The sequence below is a fragment of the Scyliorhinus torazame genome, chromosome 2 (assembly GCF_047496885.1).
Source record: "Scyliorhinus torazame isolate Kashiwa2021f chromosome 2, sScyTor2.1, whole genome shotgun sequence".
Lineage (NCBI taxonomy): Eukaryota > Metazoa > Chordata > Chondrichthyes > Carcharhiniformes > Scyliorhinidae > Scyliorhinus > Scyliorhinus torazame.
The window spans coordinates 387,046,482-387,068,720 of NC_092708.1; the positions used below are offsets into that span (position 1 = coordinate 387,046,482).

At 47.0% G+C, this 22,239-nt stretch overlaps 1 protein-coding gene across 1 annotated transcript in view; it reads right to left on the reverse strand.

Annotated features, from left to right (window-relative positions):
- Nucleotides 1–1,321: 1,321 nt before the first annotated feature.
- efcab11 (EF-hand calcium binding domain 11) overlaps nucleotides 1,322–22,239 on the reverse strand; it is a 149,045-nt gene continuing 128,127 nt past the window's right edge. Inside the window, exon 6 of the mRNA XM_072493823.1 lies at nucleotides 1,322–1,664. Within this exon, the coding sequence (XP_072349924.1) occupies nucleotides 1,595–1,664 (70 nt within the window). The 3' untranslated portion in view covers nucleotides 1,322–1,594. The remainder of the gene's footprint in view (nucleotides 1,665–22,239) is intronic.

The following is a 22,239-nucleotide window of genomic DNA, read 5'->3' on the forward strand; positions in this document are numbered from 1 at the left end:
TCAACAATTTATATTACATGAGGAAAGGGTGCTGATTGGGTGACAAGTAAACCCTGATTGACTGAGGGGATGCCATGGAGCTAGCAACAGGGAATGATAGGCTCCCCAAACTCCTAGACAATTGAAAAAAGGCACAAGGCTTGAATACCATCCTTTAGTTTGCAGAGAACGCGTCCCTGCTTGTCAGTGTATGTCACCTTAAGCAAGATTAAATGAGCCAAGTTACAAGCTCGGCTGGTTATCTTCAATTGGTCATTACTGTAGCTATTGGCGCACTCAGGATTGTTCAGCAAGTGCTGCATAATCACTTTTAACAGTAGAGGCTTTGTTTTGGATTTTGCAAGTGAGGGGTGGCTGATCATGGGTCAGCACTCTGCCAATTGTGAACAAGCGGAGGGACATGCTGTTTGATTTGATCATCCAGGTGTGACATATGGCCGACATACCTGTCATTCACTGCATTAAAATTCATACACACTAGTAGGCAGAATGTCATTGTGGACCCACAGCAGCATCCTGTTAGTCGAAAATACCACTGGTGTAGCCACTGCATAGTAGCAGCATGAAACTTGTTCACTTTGCCATTCCAGGGTAATATGAGGTAGACCAGACACTTTTCAGGTCTGGAAGTGGCAGCATTTAGGCAAGTTTGCAGAATGAACAGCAAACAATGATTGGGTCAGGATAGTCATCATCCTGCAGGGTAGTTTTGATGCGCTCAATGTCTGCGTAAAATTTGAAGGTGAGCAAATGGATCGGGCCATATTTAGAAGATTGCCGATTGGCATTCTTGTAAATTCACCTTCCTTACATTTGTCCTCATGAGTGCGAGATGAAAAACTTTGGCAACATGTTTCTCTTTTTAACAATATTCAAGTTCTGCACTGGCTACAACTATCAGCCTTACAAATGGTTTTTGCACCTCCACCAGTGCCTGTCAGACATGTATATTTTACATGCCAATTTCAAACATGATTCTATGATTCAGATATATACACATCCAAGATTGGAATTTGCCAGAAAATTCACTCCATCCCGTCAGAACATCTAATTTTGTCTGCAACATTTAACTCACATCATCAGCTCAGATATGGCTTTGTCACAGATTGGGATTAGGAAAAAGACGAAGGTCATTTGTGCAGTGGGGTCCTCCTGGGGTCAGGATGGTGTGGAGGTTGTCAGAGAGGCCAGGCGGGAGAGGGGTTGGGGGATTACGGTTGGGTGATGGCGTCTGGGGGTGTAGTGGCTTCATGATACTGCAGGTGGTATGTGAGACAAACCATTCACTTTGCATCCACCGCCAAGACTGTAGGACACAATGTGCAATATATAAAATGACATGTTTATTATATTCAATGTAACAAAGCATTCATGGAGATACCCAACTTATAGGCGTCATTCCCTCCTGAAAGTACCATTTGCAGAATCAATCATCCCTCCAGTCAGATGAGGAATATGAAATATATAAAGCACAGTTAGATGGTACTCATGGTTTAGCAATGGCTTCCCTCCCAGGATCACTTGCCATCCATTATGGAGCAGATGGTTTGAAAGAGCTGCAACATTTCTCCTCACTGCAAGCTTTGTTAGGTTCTCACTCATGGTGCATGACGATCTCAAAGTCTTTGAAGCTGACATGGCCATCCAGATCCCGATCCACTTCCCTGCAACAAGACAGGAGAAGACTTAAAGCAAAGGTGCAGAGAAAGAAAGAAGGTGCATTTCATACAGTGCCTTTTTCAACCTCAGGGGACCCAGCTCTTTCCTCTTCGTCAGATGATTCTGGCTTCAGGTTTCACTCCAGAAATTCGAGCACCACGCCAAAGTTGAAAATCCAATGCTGCCGTCCTTGGAGAACTCTGCGTACTCCAACTCTGGCTCTTTACCATCTCTTGCTTCCTTTCTCCCACCATTGCCTTCAATCATTTAGGCCCTAAGTTTTGGAATTCCCTCCTTAATCCTCTCCATCCCTCCATTTCCACCTCCTCCTTTAAGATGCACCTCAATGAGGGCAGCACGGTGGCGCAGAGGGTTAGCCCTGCTGCCTCACGGCGCCGAGGTCCCAGGTTCGATCCCGGCTCTGGGTCACTGTCCGTGTGGAGTTTGCACATTCTCCCTGTGTTTGCGTGGGTTTTGCCCCCACAACCCAAAGATGTGCAGGGTAGGTGGATTGGCCACGCAAATTGCCCCTTAATTGGAAGAAATGAATTGGGTACTCTAAATTTAAAAAACAAATCTCGGCCCCGGGTCACCGTCCGTGTGGAATTTGCACATTCTTCTCGTGTCTGCATGGGTCTCACCCTCACAACCCAAAGATGAGCAGACTAGGTGGATTGGCCACGCTAAATTGCCCGTGCCGCCCCGAGAGGGCAGATTAGGCAGTATTCAGACAAAGCTTTTATTAGCTAGCCTCTTGACTCCAAGAACTAGTGAATAAGGACTTGAGTTTGAACAAAACCTTGCTGCCTGTATTCTGGCTTGCACTAAGTCCAGTTGACCTATCACTCCTGTGCTCGCTGATCAACATTGGCTCCCGGACCAGCAATGCTTCTATTTTTAAATTATTACCCTTATTTTTAAATCTTCCACTGTCTCACCCCTCGCTCTCTCTTTAATCTCCTTCAACCCTACGACCCTCTCAGATCTCTGCACTTATCCAATTCTGGCTTTTTGAGCGTCCCGATTTTCATCGCTCCACCACTGGCAGTGAAGGTTTGAGGGCACCCAGAACTTGATGGCCAAGGAAAGGTGCGTTCATAACGTGGCCAAACAGGTTGTCTAGGCCAAGCTTGATGTGGACTGGCACCCCTCAAGCTTTAAGCCTCTGGTGACGGACTAGTGACCTGTTCCAGCAAAACAAACCTTGCTATGGGAACAGCTGAAAGGCTGCCTCAGGGCACTACTAGGTGAGGGAAGAGGAACAACAACCGTTGGCAACTGTGCAGTCAGCTGCAGAGGTCCGAAGCTCTGGAATTCCCCGTCACAACCTTGTGGTGCTATGTGAACTATCATCTATGTATACAATACAATAATCAAATTGTATGTAAACATTAGTACCTATATGTATAGATTTGTATTCTAGCATCCGACCACATGTGGCCGTGACGACAGGAGAACGTTACTGGAAGATGGTCACATGGTGAGTCAGGACGCATTCTAGCATCCGACCACAGGTGGCGTGGTGACAGGAGAAGGTCACTGGAAGTCCCCCACATGTGGGACTCAGAACGGGGACAGCACAGAGGCATAAACTGGACAGCAGTCACACACACTGCAGTCACAGATCGAGCAGCTCCTGAGTCAACAATAATTAATACTAGTTACTTATAGTTGTTTGTATTTAGCCGTCGTATCCAACTGTAATCGTAGTAGACATCATAGAAACCCTTTAGTGTTTTAGTTAATTAATAAACAGTTTTGTCCATTTACAAAGCCTTATGTTCTCTGATCACTTCAACTACAAAGACCTCACCACCCGTGCATACGGAGAACATTACAAATCTCCGTGTCACTTCCTCCGTCCTTTGGGTGTTCCCCAAAGATTTTGATCGCCCACCTTAACATTTCCTCACATTGCCCAGGATCAAACGCTGTGTCTGATAACGCACCAGTGGTGATTTGGGACGTGTAACTATGGCAAAGGGATTATACAAATTCAAGATTTTGCGACTCATTGATTTCAATGGGGCTGTTGATGATTAATTGACTGGAGATTTTTTTTTCAAATGCCGCAGTATTTAAAGTGATTCAGTTACAGTGCTTATTTATAATTTTGATGCAGACTCTGCCTCTAGCCAGCTGTCGCTCTGCAGGACGCGGTTCTTCACTCTGTGTTGCCTTGGGCCCTTCAAGTCGGGCTGACAGGTGTGCGTAATATTTGGTAGCAATTTGGTAAAATTAAGACAATGTTCGGAAGGCAGTGAGCTGAAGATTTGCTCTCCTTGCTCCATGGTAATAACTTCCAATTGGGTAGATTTCCAGCCTGAACTTAATCACACTCCCAGGAAGAGATAAAGTACACAGCAAGCATGAGAGACAGATTACCGTATTCGTTCATAAAGCTAAACTTATATTGATACTCGACACTCAAAAGTGAGGTTAGCACAATAGAGGGTTCCATCTGAGTGATCTCCACATGTTATTACAGAGCTGGCAACACTTCAGAAACACCACAAACAGCAGATCTCTCACAAATTCTAATTGCTCTTTTCCAAGCACAGAGGAAATCTATTCCTGGGAGCAGGCGGCTAATTTCCATCACCTCATTGATGAATTCAACTCAACTGGGGGTGGCTAGAAGCCTCGGATTGGGAGTGGTAGAGGCTCATTTATAAATGTATCGTGCAGTGTCAGAGAGAGAGAGAGAGCTGGAATCTGTGTTCTTTATGACCCCAGGACATCCTAAAGTGCTTTATGTTCAATGAAATGCATTTTGTTGAAGACTGCCTGCTCTGGGCTGGGCACTCCCACTGCAGTAGTGAGAGAGCTCTGCACTGTCTGAGGTGCCTTCTTTCGGAGGAAAGGCTAAGCCGAGGCCCCTATCTGTCCTGTCAGGTGGACGCAAAAGATCTTGTGTCACCATTGGAGGATGACTCCTTGGTGCTTTGGTCACTGTTTCCCTCGGCTCTGAAAAAAGAATTTGTCCGGCCGTTATCACAAGGCTGTTTGTGAGGGCTTGCTGTACGCTACCCTGGCTGATGTGTTACCCACCACTTCAACAGTGTTGACATTTCACAAACTGGCTGCAGGATGTCCCGAGGTCATGAAAGGTGCTGTAGAAACACAAAGTGCTTCCTTCAATCTCGGTATGAATTGGAGAGCGGGGAAGGTGGGGGGGGAATGACACAAGCAACATAAAGATTGTGAGGCGAGTACAAATCAAGCATTACACAGTGGGATCCTGTCATGTCGAAAACTGCACATGCAGATAACACAGGCTTGCATTGAACGAGGTTGATTATACCACTATTCAGGGATAAATTAGGAGTTAATAAAAGAACTTACTTGTGGCGCACACCTATTAAATTCCCATATCAGTGAATGTAGTTTTGTGTGTTTGGGGACTGACTGGCAGCACAGTGAGCCAAAACAATCTGATCCTAATTGGTATTTAATGGAGCTTCCCTTCATCAAGCAGGCTCCCAGACAGCAAAATTGCTATTCTGGTGATTTCTAAGCAAATCTGCAGGATAATCTTGCAGCGCATCTCTCGCTATAGAACTGCGACGTTTATTAATAGAAGTAGCAGAGTTCTTTGCCAAAGTTTAGAGTGCTGGGCAGTGGCCGACGTCGGGGGGGGGGGGGGGTGGGGGGGGGGGGTGGGGGGGGGGGGGTGGAGAGAGGGGATTTGGAGCACCGGCAATTAGTGAGAAATCTACCTCCCCCTTTCCCTTTCAGATGTTGGGATCCCGGACGAGAATCCAACTATTTGCAATTTGTAAAACCGTGAGGCAATGTTACGGTGCCACAAGAGTGACAATACTGACCCATTGAGATCTTTTATGTTGAAACAAACTTTAATTTAAACACAGAACGAAGAACATTAACAACAGATGATGTGGAGATGCCGGCGTTGGACTGGGGTGAGCACAGTAAGAAGTCTTACAACACTAGGTTAAAGTCCAACAGGTTTGTTTCGATGTTGCTAGCTTTCGGAGCGCTGCTCCGTCCTCAGGTGAATGAAGAGGTATGTTCCAGAAACATATATATAAACAGATTCTTTTAAAAAAATATATATTTATTAAAGTTTTTTAACACAATTTTTCACCCTTACAAACAATAATCACCCCCCCCCTCGTAACAAAATAACAAGAAAACGCAGAAAACAAGATATATACATGGTAAAATGATATGTTACATAGCTTTGTACACTGGCTCTCTCCCGCACGTGCCAGTTTCCCCAATCCTTCATGTTATCTCTTGCTCATCCACCCTCCCAGGCAAGCCCCCATTCTCCCCCCCTCCCCCCCCTAGGTTGCTGCTGCTGCTGACCGACCTTCCTCTAACGCTCCGCGAGATAGTCTAGGAACGATTGCCACCGCCTGTAGAACCCCTGTGCAGACCCTCTCAAGGCAAACTTAATCCTCTCCAGCTTTATGAACCCAGCCATGTCGTTTATCCAGGCCTCCATGCTGGATATATAGACAGATTCAAAGATGCCAGACAATGTTTGGAATACGAACGTTAGCAGGAGATTAATGAAAATGAAATGAAATGAAAATGAAATGAAATGAAAATTGCTTATTGTCACAAGTAGGCTTCAATGAAGTTACTGTGAAAAGCCCCTAGTCACCACATTCCGGCGCCTGTTCGGGGAGGCTGTTACGGGAATTGAACCGTGCTGCTGGCCTGCCTTGGTCTGCTTTTAAAGCCAGCGATTTAGCCCTGTGCTAAACAGCTCCTAATCTGTCTGTATATATGTTTCTGGAACATACCTCTTCATTAACAAAAACAGATTTACAGTTAACTGTCACAACAGTTCTTAAATAAAAGGAGAAACTTTAACTTACTTCCTAAACGTGCCTCTGTATTCCAATAAAGCAAACTAAAATAATCCAAATACCACTCATGAATAAAGTGCACGACCAGGTTTCTACTTGCTTTTCTCTGTGCAGAATCTTTGGAGAGAGAACCGCTCAAAACCAAAACTGAAACACCTCTGTTCAGATTGAAATCCTAGGAAAAACTGAATTTTCAGACAGACCTGACTCCTCCCCTTAATTACATCATCTGGACCTAAAGCATAAGGTATTCTTCTGTCTCTTCCCACAAGATGTCCAATGACTTGTTTAGCCAGGACCAAACACAATACCCCATATAAATGATCTACACCCCAGTAGTCTTTTAAAAGTAAACAATATTCCATTAACAGAACACTTCACCAGCAAAAATCAAAGATTAACTGACTTTTACAACCCCTTAATCACAGCTTTAGCAGACATACTGTCTGTACGCATCTTAACCCAGGTTTTAATGACATTATAACAAATGTAACATTGCAAAAAGATATAAAATATATCAATTTCATAAATTCATCACAAAGACGTTTCCAGAGCCTCCCCATTTGACCAAGCTTTTCGTCATCTGTCCTAATGTCTATGGTTCTCAGGGCAGCACGGTGGCGCAGTGGGTTAGCACTGCGGTCTCACGGCGCCGAGGTCCCAGGTTCGATCCCGGCTCTGGGTCACTGTCCGTGTGGAGTTTGCACATTCTCCCCGTGTTTGAGTGGATTTCGCCCTCACAACCCAAAGGTGTGCAGAATAGGTGGACTGCCCCTCAATTGGAAAAAATGAATTGGGTACTCTAAATTAAAAAACAATGTCTGTGGCTGATAGTAACCGCTGTTACACTATTTCGTGTAAATATTAAGCCCCAGTTTTAATACCCATTTTAAAATGAGGATTTCAGCACTCATTTAAAAAAAAAAATTTAGAGTACCCAATTCATTTTTTCCAATTAAGGGGCAATTTAACATGGCCAATCTACCCACTCTGCACATCTTTGGGTTGTGGGGGTGAAACCCACGCAAACACGGGGAGAATGTGCAAACTTCACATGGACAGTGACCCAGAGCCAGGATCGAACCTGGGACCTCGGCGTCGTGAAGCTGCAGGGCTAACCCACTGCGCCACCGTGCTGCCCTGGGTTTCAGCACTCATGACCCCAGGTCATGACAAAACACATAGCTCCAACAGAGACACAAAAAGCCTGACACATGCATAAACTAATTGGAGATAAAAACAACATTTTCACTAAGCAAGATGAAAAAGCTATTGTTCTAATAAACATATTTTCAAAGACAGTTTGACATTAAGAAATGAGCTGTACCAGTAATCGGATCAAGGACGAAGCAGGCACCATAGCAACATGAAGGCACCATTGTTCATAATGTGGATAAAGCAAAGTCATCAGAAAACCAGTGGAAATTAGTCTTGATAATAACAGAGAATCGCATTCCATAACATACACAAATATTCAAACATGAAACATTCAGAACTTATGTTGCACATTAAGGATTGACAGCTAACCATCGAATCAAATATGTTTGATTCTAACCCAAACCAATTAGGACGACATAGAGGTGTAGATAGATGCCTAAAGTCTGATAAACATGATGGTCTGTACGGCCATCTTTATCCAGGATCATCCTATACTTTGATCTAACTACTCGTTATCCTTATTTTCATATTTTCACTTTTCCACTCTAACTCTTGAAGTAAATGCAAGCTGTTTTGCCGTAAGCAAGACACCATTTCTGTATTATTTTGAAAGTTAAATTGTGTATAAGTTACTTCTCTTTAAGTCCTTTTGCTAGCCGGACTATACTGAGAATATATTTAAGTTTCTCTCAATTGTAATCAAATAGAGGCATTAAAGATTCTTGTTTGCATCCGAGAAGTTTAACTCCAATTTCTACTGAGTTTTAGTGTCGCAAGACTTCACTAATTCCGCATGGTAGATCTCATCAGTGGTTCTATGGTCTCCTTGGTTTGTTGTCAAATTCTCTCCTGTAAAGCACCCTGGGATGTTAAAGGTGCTATATAAATGCAAGTTGATTTTGTTGTTCTTCATAATTTATTGACAGCATTGCATCTGCATGCACTTCCTATCGCTTTTATTTGTTTATGAATTTATTAGTCCAAACTTACAATGTAAATTGGCAGGGATTAATTTTCAACTTTACTGGGATGGTGGGAGGTGGCGCAGAGGAAGTGAGGAGTGCAGGTTGGAGCGGTTCAAGAAGTGCCAGTAACTCATCTGCTGCCCACTTCCATGGTAAGCGTTGCTGTGGGGAGTATCGTGAGCGAGCAAACAGTTGTCAATCTGTATGTAAACATGTCACATTGTAACTCCATTCTCTCCCCCCTGCTGTACAGGCTGCAGATCTGTCACTAGTGGGAGGGCAAAATGACAATTTTGCAGGTTTTTATTAGCAGTTATATTAAAAATGCCGAGTCTCCATTTACACCGCTGTGTCAGTCAATGCGTCGGAGGTGTGGAGGTCTCACAACGAGCAAATATAAAAGCAAATTACTGCGGATGCTGGATAATTAAATAATTAATCCAATGGATGTGATTGGTCCAAATTTGGTATTTCAGCCCCACATTCGCTGGTAGAACTGAGCAACGTCAGGGTACCATCACTTCATCTGCCTCCAGCACATGGAGGGAATGCCCAGGGGAGTGTCCTATTTAACATGGTGCACTGGGTGGGTTACTCCTGAATCAGCTGGCGGGACTGCGCAACTCTCTGGGAAGGAGTTTGGCTCCTCTAGCGTCATCATCAATGCCATAGATCCAAATCTTGAGCCAATCGCATCTATTTACTCAGCTAAGTAGCACAGTGGTTAGCACTGTTACTTCACATGCCAGGGTCCCAGGTTCGATTCCCGACTTGGGTCACTGTCTGTGCGGAGTCAGCACGTTCTCCCCGTGTCTGCTTGGGTTTCCTCCCGATGCTCCGGTTTCCTCCCAAAAGTCCCGAGAGACGCGCTGTTAGGAGAATTGGATATTCTGAATTCTCCCACTGTGTACCCGAACAGGCGCTGGAGTGTGGAGACTGGGGGATTTTCGCAGTAACTTCATTGCAGTGTTAATGTAAGCCTACTTGTGACGATAAAGATTATTATGAGCAAACAGAGTCTGTTTGAACAGCGCAGTGCTGGAAACATTTTGACGAGTCTATTTAAAAGGAGTCTCTACGAACTACGGAAAACAGAACTAATGGGTGAAACTGCAGCAGTGTCGCCCGATAAAAGAAGGTTTTTTTCTCCAGGACAAACGCAGTAAAAGTAGAAGATAGCGGATTGATGGGGGAGCCACCAATCAGCACCATTCATATACCCCGGTACCCCAGGACTTAGGCTTTTCTACTGGAATTATAAAAATAAGCAAAGAACATGTAGACTTTAAAATAGAGATTGAATTACCTCCATTCCCAATGGTGCATCTATCCCCTCCCCTCCATCTCTACTTCATCTGAAGTCCACTAATGAACTTGATTCACATGTGTTCTGCTGGTCATATTTATATCGGGCTGGTAAGTGGTAAATATTCGCACCACACAAGCGCGAGTTGGTGACCGTCTCCAACAAGAGGGAATTAAAGCATCTTCCCTTGACATTCAATGGCATTACCATTGTTGAATTCCCTGCGATCAACATCCTGGGAGTTGCCATTGACCAGAAACTGAACTGGATCAACCATAAGAAGACCCTCACCAATAAATTCTGGTGGAGAGGAAACCCGAGACACTACACGTGTAGTGTCTCCCACCCGCCCTCCTCCTCTAACCTAATAATAAAACCCTTTGGTGTGAGGTAAGTACCATATTTTATTATTGTTATTAATAATATTTTTTTTTATATAAAAAAAAAATTTAATTTAGTTGTTAGCCAGATCTTGGTAGAAAGTTAGAGGAATGGCAGGGAAGGGAGTGCAATGTTCCTCCTGCAGGATGTTTGAGGTGAGGGATGCCGTTAGTGTCCCTGCTGATTTTACCTGCAGGAAGTGCTGCCATCTCCAGCTCCTCCAAGACCGAGTTAGGGAACTGGAGCTGGAGTTGGAAGAACTTCGGATCATTCGGGAGGCAGAGGGGGGTCATAGATAGCAGCTTCAGGGAATTAGTTACACCAAAGATTGGAGATAGATGGGTAACTGTAAGAGGGACGGGGAAAAAACAGTCAGTGCAGGGATCCCCTGCGGTCGTTCCCCTGAGAAACAAGTATACCGCTTTGGATACTTGTGGGGGGGACGACTTACCAGGGGTAAGCCATGGGGTACGGACCTCTGGCACAGAGTCTGTCCCTGTTGCTCAGAAGGGAAGGGGGGAGAGGAGCAGAGCATCAGTAATTGGGGACTCTATAGTCAGGGGCACAGATAGGAGATTTTGTGGGAGCGTGAGAGACTCACGTTTGGTATGTTGCCTCCCAGGTGCAAGGGTACGTGATGTCTCGGATCGTGTTTTCCGGGTCCTTAAGGGGGAGGGGGAGCAGCCCCAAGTCGTGGCCCACATTGGCACTAACGACATAGGTAGGAAAGGGGATAAGGATGTCAGGCAGGCTTTCAGGGAGCTAGGATGGAAGCTCAGAACTAGAACAAACAGAGTTGTTATCTCTGGGTTGTTGCCCGTGCCACGTGATAGTGAGATGAGGAATAGGGAGAGAGAGCAATTAAACACGTGGCTACAGGGATGGTGCAGGCGGGAGGGATTCAGATTTCTGGATAACTGGGGCTCTTTCTGGGGAAGGTGGGACCTCTACAGACAGGATGGTCTACATCTGAACCTGCGGGGCACAAATATCCTGGGGGGGAGATTTGTTGGTGCTCTTTGGGGGGGTTTAAACTAATGCAGCAGGGGCATGGGAACCTGGATAGTAGTTTTAGGGTAAGGGAGAATGAGAGTATAGAGGTCAGGAGCTCAGATTTGACGTCGCAGGAGGGGGCCAGTGTTCAGGTAGGTGGTTTGAAGTGTGTCTACTTCAATGCCAGGAGTATACGAAATAAGGTAGGGGAACTGGAAGCATGGGTTGGTACCTGGGACTTCGATGTTGTGGCCATTTCGGAGACATGGATAGAGCAGGGACAGGAATGGATGTTGCAGGTTCCGGGGTTTAGGTGTTTTAGTAAGCTCCGAGAAGGAGGCAAAAGAGGGGGAGGTGTGGCGCTGCTAGTCAAGAGCAGTATTACGGTGGCGGAGAGGATGCTAGATGGGGACTCATCTTCCGAGGTAGTATGGGCTGAGGTTAGAAACAGGAAAGGAGAGGTCACCCTGTTGGGAGTTTTCTATAGGCCTCCAAATAGTTCTAGGGATGTAGAGGAAAGGATGGCGAGGATGATCCTGGATAAGAGCGAAAGTAATAGGGTAGTTATTATGGGAGACTTTAACTTTCCAAATATTGACTGGAAAAGATATAGTTCGAGTACATTAGATGGGTCGTTTTTTGTACAGTGTGTGCAGGAGGGTTTCCTGACACAGTTTGTTGACAGGCCAACAAGAGGCGAGGCCACATTGGATTTGGTTTTGGGTAATGAACCAGGCCAGGTGTTGGATTTGGAGGTAGGTGAGCACTTTGGGGACAGTGACCACAATTCGGTGACGTTTACGTTAAGGATGGAAAGGGATAAGTATACACCGCAGGGCAAGAGTTATAGCTGGGGGAAGGGAAATTATGATGCCATGAGACTTGACTTGGGGGGGATAAGGTGGAGAAGTAGGCTGCAAGTTTTGGACACACTGGATAAGTGGAGCTTGTTCAAGGATCAGCTACTGCGTGTTCTTGATAAGTATGTACCGGTCAGGCAGGGAGGAAGGTGCCGAGCGAGGGAAGCGTGGTTTACCAAAGAAGTGGAATCTCTTGTTAACAGGAAGAAGGAGGCCTATGTGAAGATGAGGTGTGAAGTTTCAGTTGGGGCAATGGATAGTTACAAGGTAGCGAGGAAGGATCTAAAGAGAGAGCTAAGACGAGCAAGGAGGGGACATGGGAAGTATTTGGCAGGAAGGATCAAGGAAAACCCAAAAGCTTTCTATAGGTATGTCAGGAATAAGCGAATGACTAGGGACAGAGTAGGACCAGTCAAGGACAGGGATGGGAAGTTGTGTGTAGAGTCTGAAGAGATAGGCGAGATACTAAATGAATATTTTTCGTCAGTATTCACTCAGGAAAAAGATAATGTTGTGGAGGAGAATGCTGAGCTCCAGGTAAATAAATTAGATGGCATTGAGGTACGTAGGGAAGAGGTGTTGGCAATTCTGGACAGGCTGAAAATAGATAAGTCCCCGGGACCTGATGGGATTTATCCTAGGATTCTCTGGGAGGCCAGGGAAGAGATTGCTGGACCATTGGCTTTGATTTTTATGTCATCATTGGCTACAGGAATAGTGCCAGAGGACTGGAGGATAGCAAATGTGGTCCCTTTGTTCAAAAAGGGGAGCAGAGACAACCCCGGCAACTATAGACCGGTGAGCCTCATGTCTGTAGTGGGTAAAGTCTTGGAGGGGATTATAAGAGACAAGATTTATAATCATCTAGATAGGAATAATATGATCAGGGATAGTCAGCATGGCTTTGTGAAGGGTAGGTCATGCCTCACAAACCTTATCGAGTTCTTTGAGAAGGTGACTGAACAGGTAGACGAGGGTAGAGCAGTTGATGTGGTGTATATGGATTTCAGCAAAGCGTTTGATAAGGTTCCCCACGGTAGGCTATTGCAGAAAATACGGAGGCTGGGGATTGAGGGTGATTTAGAGATGTGGATCAGAAATTGGCTAGCTGAAAGAAGACAGAGGGTGGTGGGTGATGGGAAATGTTCAGAATGGAGTTCTGTCACAAGTGGAGTACCACAAGGATCTGTTCTGGGGCCGTTGCTGTTTGTCATTTTTATCAATGATCTAGAGGAAGGCGCAGAAGGGTGGGTGAGTAAATTTGCAGACGATACTAAAGTCGGTGGTGTTGTCGATAGTGTGGAAGGATGTAGCAGGTTACAGAGGGATATAGATAAGCTGCAGTGCTGTGCTGAGTGGTGGCAAATGGAGTTTAATGTGGAGAAGTGTGAGGTGATTCACTTTGGAAGGAATAACAGGAATGCGGAATATTTGGCTAATGGAAAAGTTCTTGAAAGTGTGGATGAGCAGAGGGATCTAGGTGTCCATGTACATAGATCCCTGAAAGTTGCCACCCAGGTTGATAGGGTGGTGAAGAAGGCCTATGGAGTGTTGGCCTTTATTGGTAGAGGGATTGAGTTCCGGAGTCAGGAGGTCATGTTGCAGCTGTACAGAACTCTGGTACGGCCGCATTTGGAGTATTGCGTACAGTTCTGGTCACCGCATTATAGGAAGGACGTGGAGGCTTTGGAACGGGTGCAGAGGAGATTTACCAGGATGTTGCCTGGTATGGAGGGAAAATCTTATGAGGAAAGGCTGATGGACTTGAGGTTGTTTTCGTTAGAGAGAAGAAGGTTAAGAGGAGACTTAACAGAGGCATACAAAATGATCAGAGGGATAGATAGGGTGGACAGTGAGAGCCTTCTCCCGCGGATGGAAATGGCTAGCACGAGGGGACATAGCCTTAAACTGAGGGGTAATAGATATAGGACAGAGGTCAGGGGTAGGTTCTTTACGCAAAGAGTAGTGAGGCCGTGGAATGCCCTACCTGCTACAGTAGTGAACTCGCCAACATTGAGGGCATTTAAAAGTTTATTGGATAAACATATGGATGATAATGGTATAGTGTAGGTTAGATGGCTTTTGTTTCGGTGCAACATCGTGGGCCGAAGGGCCTGTACTGCGCTGTATTGTTCTATGTTCTATGTTCTATATAAATAACGTGGCTACAAGAGCAGGTCAGAGGTTGGGAATTCTGCGGCAAGTAACTCACCTCCTGATTCTAAGCCTGTCCACCATCTACAAGATACAAGTTTTTATAAATTTAGACTACCCAATTATTTTTTTTTCCAATTCAGGGGCAATTTTAGTGTGGCCAATCCACCTTACCTGCACATCTTTGGGTTGTGGGGGTGAAACCCACGCAGACACGGGGAGAATGTGCAAACTCCACACGGACAGTGACCCAGCGCCGGGATTTGAACCTGGGTCCTCAGCGTCACAGTCCCAGTGCTAACCACTGTGCCACATGTCGCCCCCACCGTCCACAAGACTTAAGCCAGGAATGTGATGAGATAAGATCCACTTGCCTGGATGGGCATGGCTCCAACAGCACTCAAGAAGGACAGAGCAGCCCACTTGATTGACAGCCCATCCACCATCTTCAACATTCACTCCCACCACCCCTGACACCTAGTGTCAGCCGTGTGCACAAAATGCACTGCAGCAACTCACCAAGGCTCCTTCAACAGCCCCTTTCAAACCCACGACCTTAGAAGGACAAGGACAGAACCTGGGAACACCATCAGCTGGAGGTTTCCCTTCAAGTCACTCACCATCCTGACTTGGAGATATATCGGCCGTTCCTTCACTGTCGCTGGGTCAAAATTCTGGAACCCCCTCCCTAAGCGGCTCACCACCACCTTCTCAAGGGTAATTAGGGATGGGCAATAAATACTGCCCTAGCCAGCGAGGCCCACATCCCGTGAAATAATAAAATAAATCCGTGAGAATCTAAGTGTATTGTTCAGAATCTCGAATTACTCAAATCGGAAATGTTTTGAGAAACAAAGCACAGGTGTTCCTTCAATCTTTTTCAGATATCGTGCTGAGGGTGGGATGTCATGCATTATTTATCACATTTTATGTATTTTTAGCAGAACTATAGAGTGCTTCATTAATAAACATCCTTTTTTGGACCATGCTGCCGATAGGAGTGAGGGCGATTGCTCTCAAGTGATTCAAACAAAGTGCTGCTGCATAGCAACAAGTCCATTCACACAGCAGCTTTATCATAGTAAAACATCTCAAATCCCATTTCACAGCATTGTAATCAGAGAAGATTTGTTATCTATCCACATGAGATATATAGGCTTATGGTCAAAGGGATAGGTTTTAGAGACCATCTTTTTTTTTAAATTTAGAGTAGCCAATTATTTTTTTTCCCAATTAAGGGGCAATTTAGTGTGGCCAATCCACCTGACCAGCACATCTTTGGGTTGTGGGGGCGAAACCCACGCAGACTTGGGGAGAATGTGCAAACTCCACATGGACAGTGACCCAGGGCCGGGATTCGATCCTGGGTCCTCGGCGCCGCAGGCCCAGTGCTAACCACTGCGCCACATGCTGCCCCTTTAGGGACCATCTTAAGAGGATACTGAGGTGGAGGCAGAGAGAGATTTTGGGAGGGAATTCCGAGTCTCAGGCTCCAGGGAAGCTAAACTTCGCAAGTGGACAATACAATGTGATAGACACATGTTGTTCTGAGCTAACCGCAACAAGGAGGAACACGTTATGCATTGGGGGGAGGCTAAAAATAGCCTCCCGAGATGCAGCAGAAAAGACTCCTTGCAGAGGCAATCGAAATGTCTGACTAGAGGTGGAAGGAAGCAATGTGCAAGACCCACCTTCGCAGGGATGGACCTAAGAGACTCAGCGAATCGGACCCACGGCTCATCCAAAGTCAATTTTACGAGTAGTATAATGAATCTTTGGGAATCTTGGGAAGGGTGGCACTGTTGCTTCACAGCGCCAGGGTCCCAGGTTCAATTCCCGGCTTGGGTCACAGTCTGTGCAGAGTCTGCACGTTCTCCCCGTGTCTGCGTGGGTTTCCTCCGGGGGCTCCGGTTTCCTCCCACAAGTCACGAAAGACGTGCTGTTAGGTGAGTTGGACATTCTGAATTCTCCCTCTGTGTACCCGAACAGGTGCCGGAATGTGGCGACTCGGGGATTTTTATAGTAACTTCGTTAAAAAATTTTTTTTTTTTTTATTCTTCTCCTTTTTCACATTTTCTCCCACATTTACACCCATCAACAATAAACAATAATCAGCAAGATATGTCAATTCCCATAATAACAACGATCCCATCCGCCCACCAACCCCCAAACCTCAGCCCACATGTTTACATAAACAAATGACAAAAAGGAATCAGGGATTGCCTAGAGTCACCCTTAATCTACACAGCCCCCCTCCCCCCCACCCCACCCCCCCCCAACTAATGTTCGATGTTATCCAGTTCTTGAAAGTGCATAATAAATAGTGCCCATGACTTGTAGAACCCCTCCGAGCTTCCCCTCAGTTCGAACTTAACCTTCTCAAGGGTCAAGTATTCCAACAGGTCCCCCCGCCACGCCAGGGCACTGGGTGGAGAGGCTGCTCTCCAGCCCAGCAGGATCCGCCTTTGGGCGATCAACGAGACGAAGGCTATGATATCTGCCTCCGCACCCGTTTCCAACCCTGGCTGGTCCGCCACCCCGAATATGGCCTCCTGGGGACCCGGGTCCAGTTTCACACGCACCACCTTGGAAATTACCCTAAACACCTCCTTCCAGCACTCCCCTAGCTTTGGACAGGACCAAAACATATGAACGTGATTCGCGGGGCCCCCCCCCGCAACGCTCACACACATCCTCTACTCCTTCAAAAAATCGGCTCATCCTCGCCCTCGTGAGGTGCGCTCTATATACCACCTTCAGCTGTATCAGCCCCAACCTCGCACATGAGGTGGATGCATTCACTCTCCGGAGCACCTCACACCAGACCCCCTCCTCTATAACCTCTCCCAGCTCTTCCTCCCACTTTGCTTTGATCCCTTCCAGTGGTGCCTTATCCTCTTCCAGAATAGCTCCCTACACCGCTGACACTGCCCCCTTCTCCAGTCCCCTTGTCGTCAACACCTCCTCCAACAATGTGGAGGTCGGTTCCTCTGGGAAGCTCTGTATCTCCTTCCTGGCAAAATCCCGAACCTGCATGTACCTAAACACTTCTCCCTGCTCTAGCCCATACTTCGCTTCCAGCTCCCTCAATCCTGCAAACCGACCCCGAAGAAACAAATCTTCTAGCGTCTTAATCCCCTTATCTTCCCATTTTTTACAGTAACTTCATTGCAGTGTTAATGTAAGCCTACTTGTGACACTAATAAAGATTATTATTATTAAGAAGGGAATTCCAGATCTTAGAATCTCTAATAGGTGGACAAAGAAAGTGAGGAATGCACAAAAGGGCATTGTTGAAGAAATGTAGTGATCTCGGAGGATTGCATGGCTGCAGGAAGGCAGAGCGAGGGAGGGGGAAGATTATGGACGGATTTGAACACAAGGATGAAAATGGAAAATGGGAAATTTGGGGAAATGGGAGACTCGGAGACGATGGAGGTCAGTGAACACAGGGGTGATGGGGGAACCCGAGTTGGCACGTGTTAGAGAACTGGAAGCAAGCCTTTCATTGAGCTGAGGTGTATGGAGCATGGAAGACCATCCAGGAAGGACTGGAATAGCTGAGTCTGGGTGGCAAAAGCATGGGCGGAGTTCAGCAGCTAGTGTGCTGAGAGAAGGGTGGAATGAAGCAATGTTACAGAAGTAGACAATCTTTTTTTTGGTAAAATATTTTATTAAGGCATTTGTGATTTTATAATAACAGTAAACCATACACAAACAACTATAAACATAGTGCAAAGACCATCTACCTCCCTCAGTTCCACCTTCCTAGAACAGTAATCTAGACTAACTCCCCCCCCCCCCTTTGCTGACAGTTAATTTTCTCCAAAGAAGTCAACAAACGGCTGCCACTTCCGGACGAACCCTAGCATTGACCCTCTTAGGGCGAACTTGATTTTCTCAAGGCTGAGGAAGCCAGCCATGTCTTTGACCCAGGTCTCTGATTTCGGGGGCTTCGAGTCCCTCCAGCTAACAGTATCTGTCTCCGGGCTACCAGGGAGGCAAAGGCCAAGACGTCGGCCTCTCTCGCCCCCTGGATTCCCGGGTCCTCCGACACTCCAAAACTCGCCACCTCTGGACTCGGTGCCACCCTTGTTTTTAAACACCTTGGACATAACATCTGCAAACCCCTGCCAGAATCCCCTAAAAGCTTTGAACATGTCCAAAACATGTGAACATGGTTCGCTGGCCCTCCCGCACACCTTGCACACCTGTCTTCTATCCCAAAAACTTGCTCATCTGGGCCGTCATGTGTGCCCGGAGAACAAATTTAAATTGTATCAGGCTGAGCCTGGCGCAAGATGTGGACGTGTTGACCCTGTTTAACACATCCGCCCAGAGACCTGCTTCTATCTCTCCCCCTAACTCATCCTCCCATTTGTGCTTTAGCTCGTCTGTCTGCATTTCCTCTGACTCCATGAGTTCTTTATAGATATGAAAATGAATGAAATGAAAATTGCTTATTGTCACAAGTAGGCTTCAAATGAAGTTACTGTGAAAAGCCCCTAGTTGCCACATTCCGGCGCCTGTTCGGGGAGGCTGTTACGGGGATTGAACCGTGCTGCTGGCCTGCCTTGGTCTGCTTTCAAAGCCAGCGATTTAGCCCTGCGCTAAACAGCCCCTATGACAAATTGTTTATAAAACTTGAAATGAAATGAAATGAAAATCGCTTATTGTCACAAGTAGGCTTCAAATGAAGTTATTGTGAAAAGCCCCTAGTTGCCACATTCCGGCGCCTGTTTGGGGAGGCTGGTACGGGAATTGAACCGCGCTGCTGGCCTGCCTTGGTCTGCTTTAAAAGCCAGCGATTTAGCCCAGTGTGCTAAACCAGCCCCATATCTGAGACCTTCCCCTCTCCCACGCTAGACATTACCCTATCTTGTATCCCCCGTGGCGGTGGGAGAGTGAAGGTTGGAACCTGCCTTCGCAAGAAGTCCCGAATCTGCAGATACCAAAACCCATTCCCTCCTGTCAACCCAAACTTCTCCTCTAACTCCCTCAAACCGGGGAAGCTCCCATCTATAAACAAATCTCCCATCCACCCGATCCCTGCTCTCTGCCATCCCCGAAACCCTCCATCTAGTCGCCCTGGGGCAAACCGATGGTTGCTACAGATTGGAACCCAAACCGATGCTGCCTCCACTCTCACATGTTTCCTCCACTGCCCCCAGACTCTGAGGGCCGCCACTACCATCGGGCTTGTGGAGTACCGGGCCGGCAAGAACGGCAGAGGTGCTGTGATTAATGCCCCTAAACTCCTGTCCTTACAAGATGCTGCCCCTACTCGCTCCCCACCAACCCCTCCCCACCACCCACTTCCTAATCATGGCTATATTTGCCGCCCAGTAATAGTTGCTAAAGTTCAGCAGTGCCAGCCCCCCCCGCCACGCTCCAGCATCACCTTCTTCACTCGCGGGGTTTTACCCGCCCAAACAAAACCGGACATCACCTTATTTACCCGCTTGAAAAAGGCCTTTGGGATAAAGATGGGGAGGCACTTAAATACAAACAGGAATCTCGGGAGGCCGTCATTTTCACTGTCTGTACCTTCCCTGCCAGTTATAACGGGAGCATATCCCACCTTCGGAAGTCTTCCTTCATTTGTTCCACTGACCGGGTCAAGTTTAGTTTATGTAACAGCCCCCAGTCTCGTGCCACCTGGATCCCTAATCGCCAATGCCGGCACCCTGCCTGTCCTGGAACTCGACCAGTCCATCCTTGGGTCAATTACCGTATTGGAGACCCCCCATGATCCAGATCCGGGATCTTCCCAACTCATCCCTTCCTCAATCTGGTCTGATTAATTACCCTCAGGTGTGTCTCCTGTAGCATTACCACGTCCGGCTTCAATCCCCTCAAATGTGCGAACACGCGAGCCCCCTTAACCGGCCCATTCCTCTGATCAGTTCCACATGGTCAGCCTGGTTGGGAGGCTTCTCACCCCCCTCCTGCCGATCATCCATCGCCCTTAGTAGGCCAGCCTCCAGCTCGTGCCCTGCGCTCCCTCCGGCCTGCCCTCAGGTAGCCTCCGTCCCCGACCTCCCATTTATCTCCAAGCAACAATCCCTCCCCGGTCAGCAGAGAAATCCCCCCCCCCCCCGTTAACAGCACAATAAATGCACCCCCTTCAACAAACAAAACATCTGCTCACCCCCACCGCACTTCCGTGAGCCAACCCGCCCAGCTGGCTTGGTGACTCCTCCCCATGGCGCCAGACATCTTACCTCCTATTGTTCCCTCCCCCTCCCCCCGCTCGGGCAAACCTATTCAAAAGGCACATTTCCACCCCAAAAGACCCAAAGAAATAACATCAAAGATTCACCCACCTTTCTGTCACCAGGATAAAGTTAACTCACAAAACATTGCAACAGCCCAAAAAACGATACAAAAGGCATTTCTCATGCAGTGCGAGAGTAAGAACAATTTTAGCAGAGTCCCTACAGCAGATATCAGTCACCTCAGTCTCTATCTAGATCTTTGCTTTTCACAAAGTCCATTGCTTCATCCGGCGACTCGAAGTAAATTTGCCGCTCTTCATAGGTGACCCATAAACAGCTGGATAAAGTAGACCAAACTTCACCATCCTCTTGAAAAGGGTCGTTTTTACTCGGTTGAATCCCGCTCCTCTCTTGGCCTGGTCCGCACCCAGATCTTGGTAGGTGCGCAGAATGTTATTCTCCCAGTTACAGCTCAGTGTCTGCTTCGCCCAATGCAAAATTCCTGTATCCAGGAATCTGTGCATTTGTACCACCATCGCCCTTGGTGGCTCATTCGCCTGCAGAAACCTCGCAAGCGTTCTGTGCGCTCTGTCCACTTCCAGGGGTCTAGAAAACGACCCCTCGCCCATTAACGTCTCGAGCATATTTGCCACATAAGCCCTTGCGCCTGTTCCCTCACATCCCTCAGGGAGGCCGACGATCCTCAGGTTCTGCTGGCGAGCCCTATTCTCTCGGTCCTCCACCTTGTCTTGCAGCCTTTTCTGGTGCTTTCATCAGCCCTACCTGCGCCTCCAGCGCAGTTAGCTGTTCCTCATGCTCAGCCACCGTTTCCTGCATCTTCTGGACCACCCCATCTTGGGCCTCCAGTCCCTGCTCCACCCTGATCGACTCCTTGATCGGGTCCAGGCATTCCTTTTGTTGCTTGGCAAAGCCCTCCCGAATAAACTCCACCAGCTGGTCCGGTGTCCACTGGGCCGCCGAGCCAGTGCAGATCCGCCATGCTTTCCTTTGCTACAGAATCTACACGTGCCTGCTCGATTCGGTTCTTCCTTCCCTTACGTCCACTTCTGTACCGTGTCTCCAAATACTGGGTGGGATTCCTCCTCACAGTTCCATCCACCACCGACCCCTCAAACAAATTCCGAAAAAAGTCGGGGGGGAAAAGGTCCAAAAAGTCGGTCACGAGTGGGTCATGACCTACTCCCTCATGGCCGCCACCGGAACTCCGGAAGTAGACAATCTTGACGATGGTGGGGATAAGGGATCAGGAGCTCTTTCTGGATTGCGAGACTGAAAACATTCAGCATCAATGTGGGACAGCAGCCAGGCAGGGGAACAGAATTCATGGTAAGAGTTCAAAGTTGATTTTGGGAATTGGGGAAAACAGCAATAGCAGTGAAAATAGATTTGCAAATATTATTCATACTATGCAAAATGGTTGCTGCATTCCATAAGAATCAGTGATTACTATAAAATACTTATTTTCTTTTTTAGAATATTTTTTCAAAATTATTATTTTTTTTTTTCCAATTATTTTAGCGTGGCCAATCCACCTACCCTGCACATCTTTGGGTTGTGGGGGTGAGACCCACACAGACACAGGGAGAATGTGCAAACTCCACACGGACAGTGACCCGGGGCCAGGATCAAACCAGGGTCCTCGGTGCCGTGAGGCAGCGGTGCTAACCACTCCGCCTCCGTGCC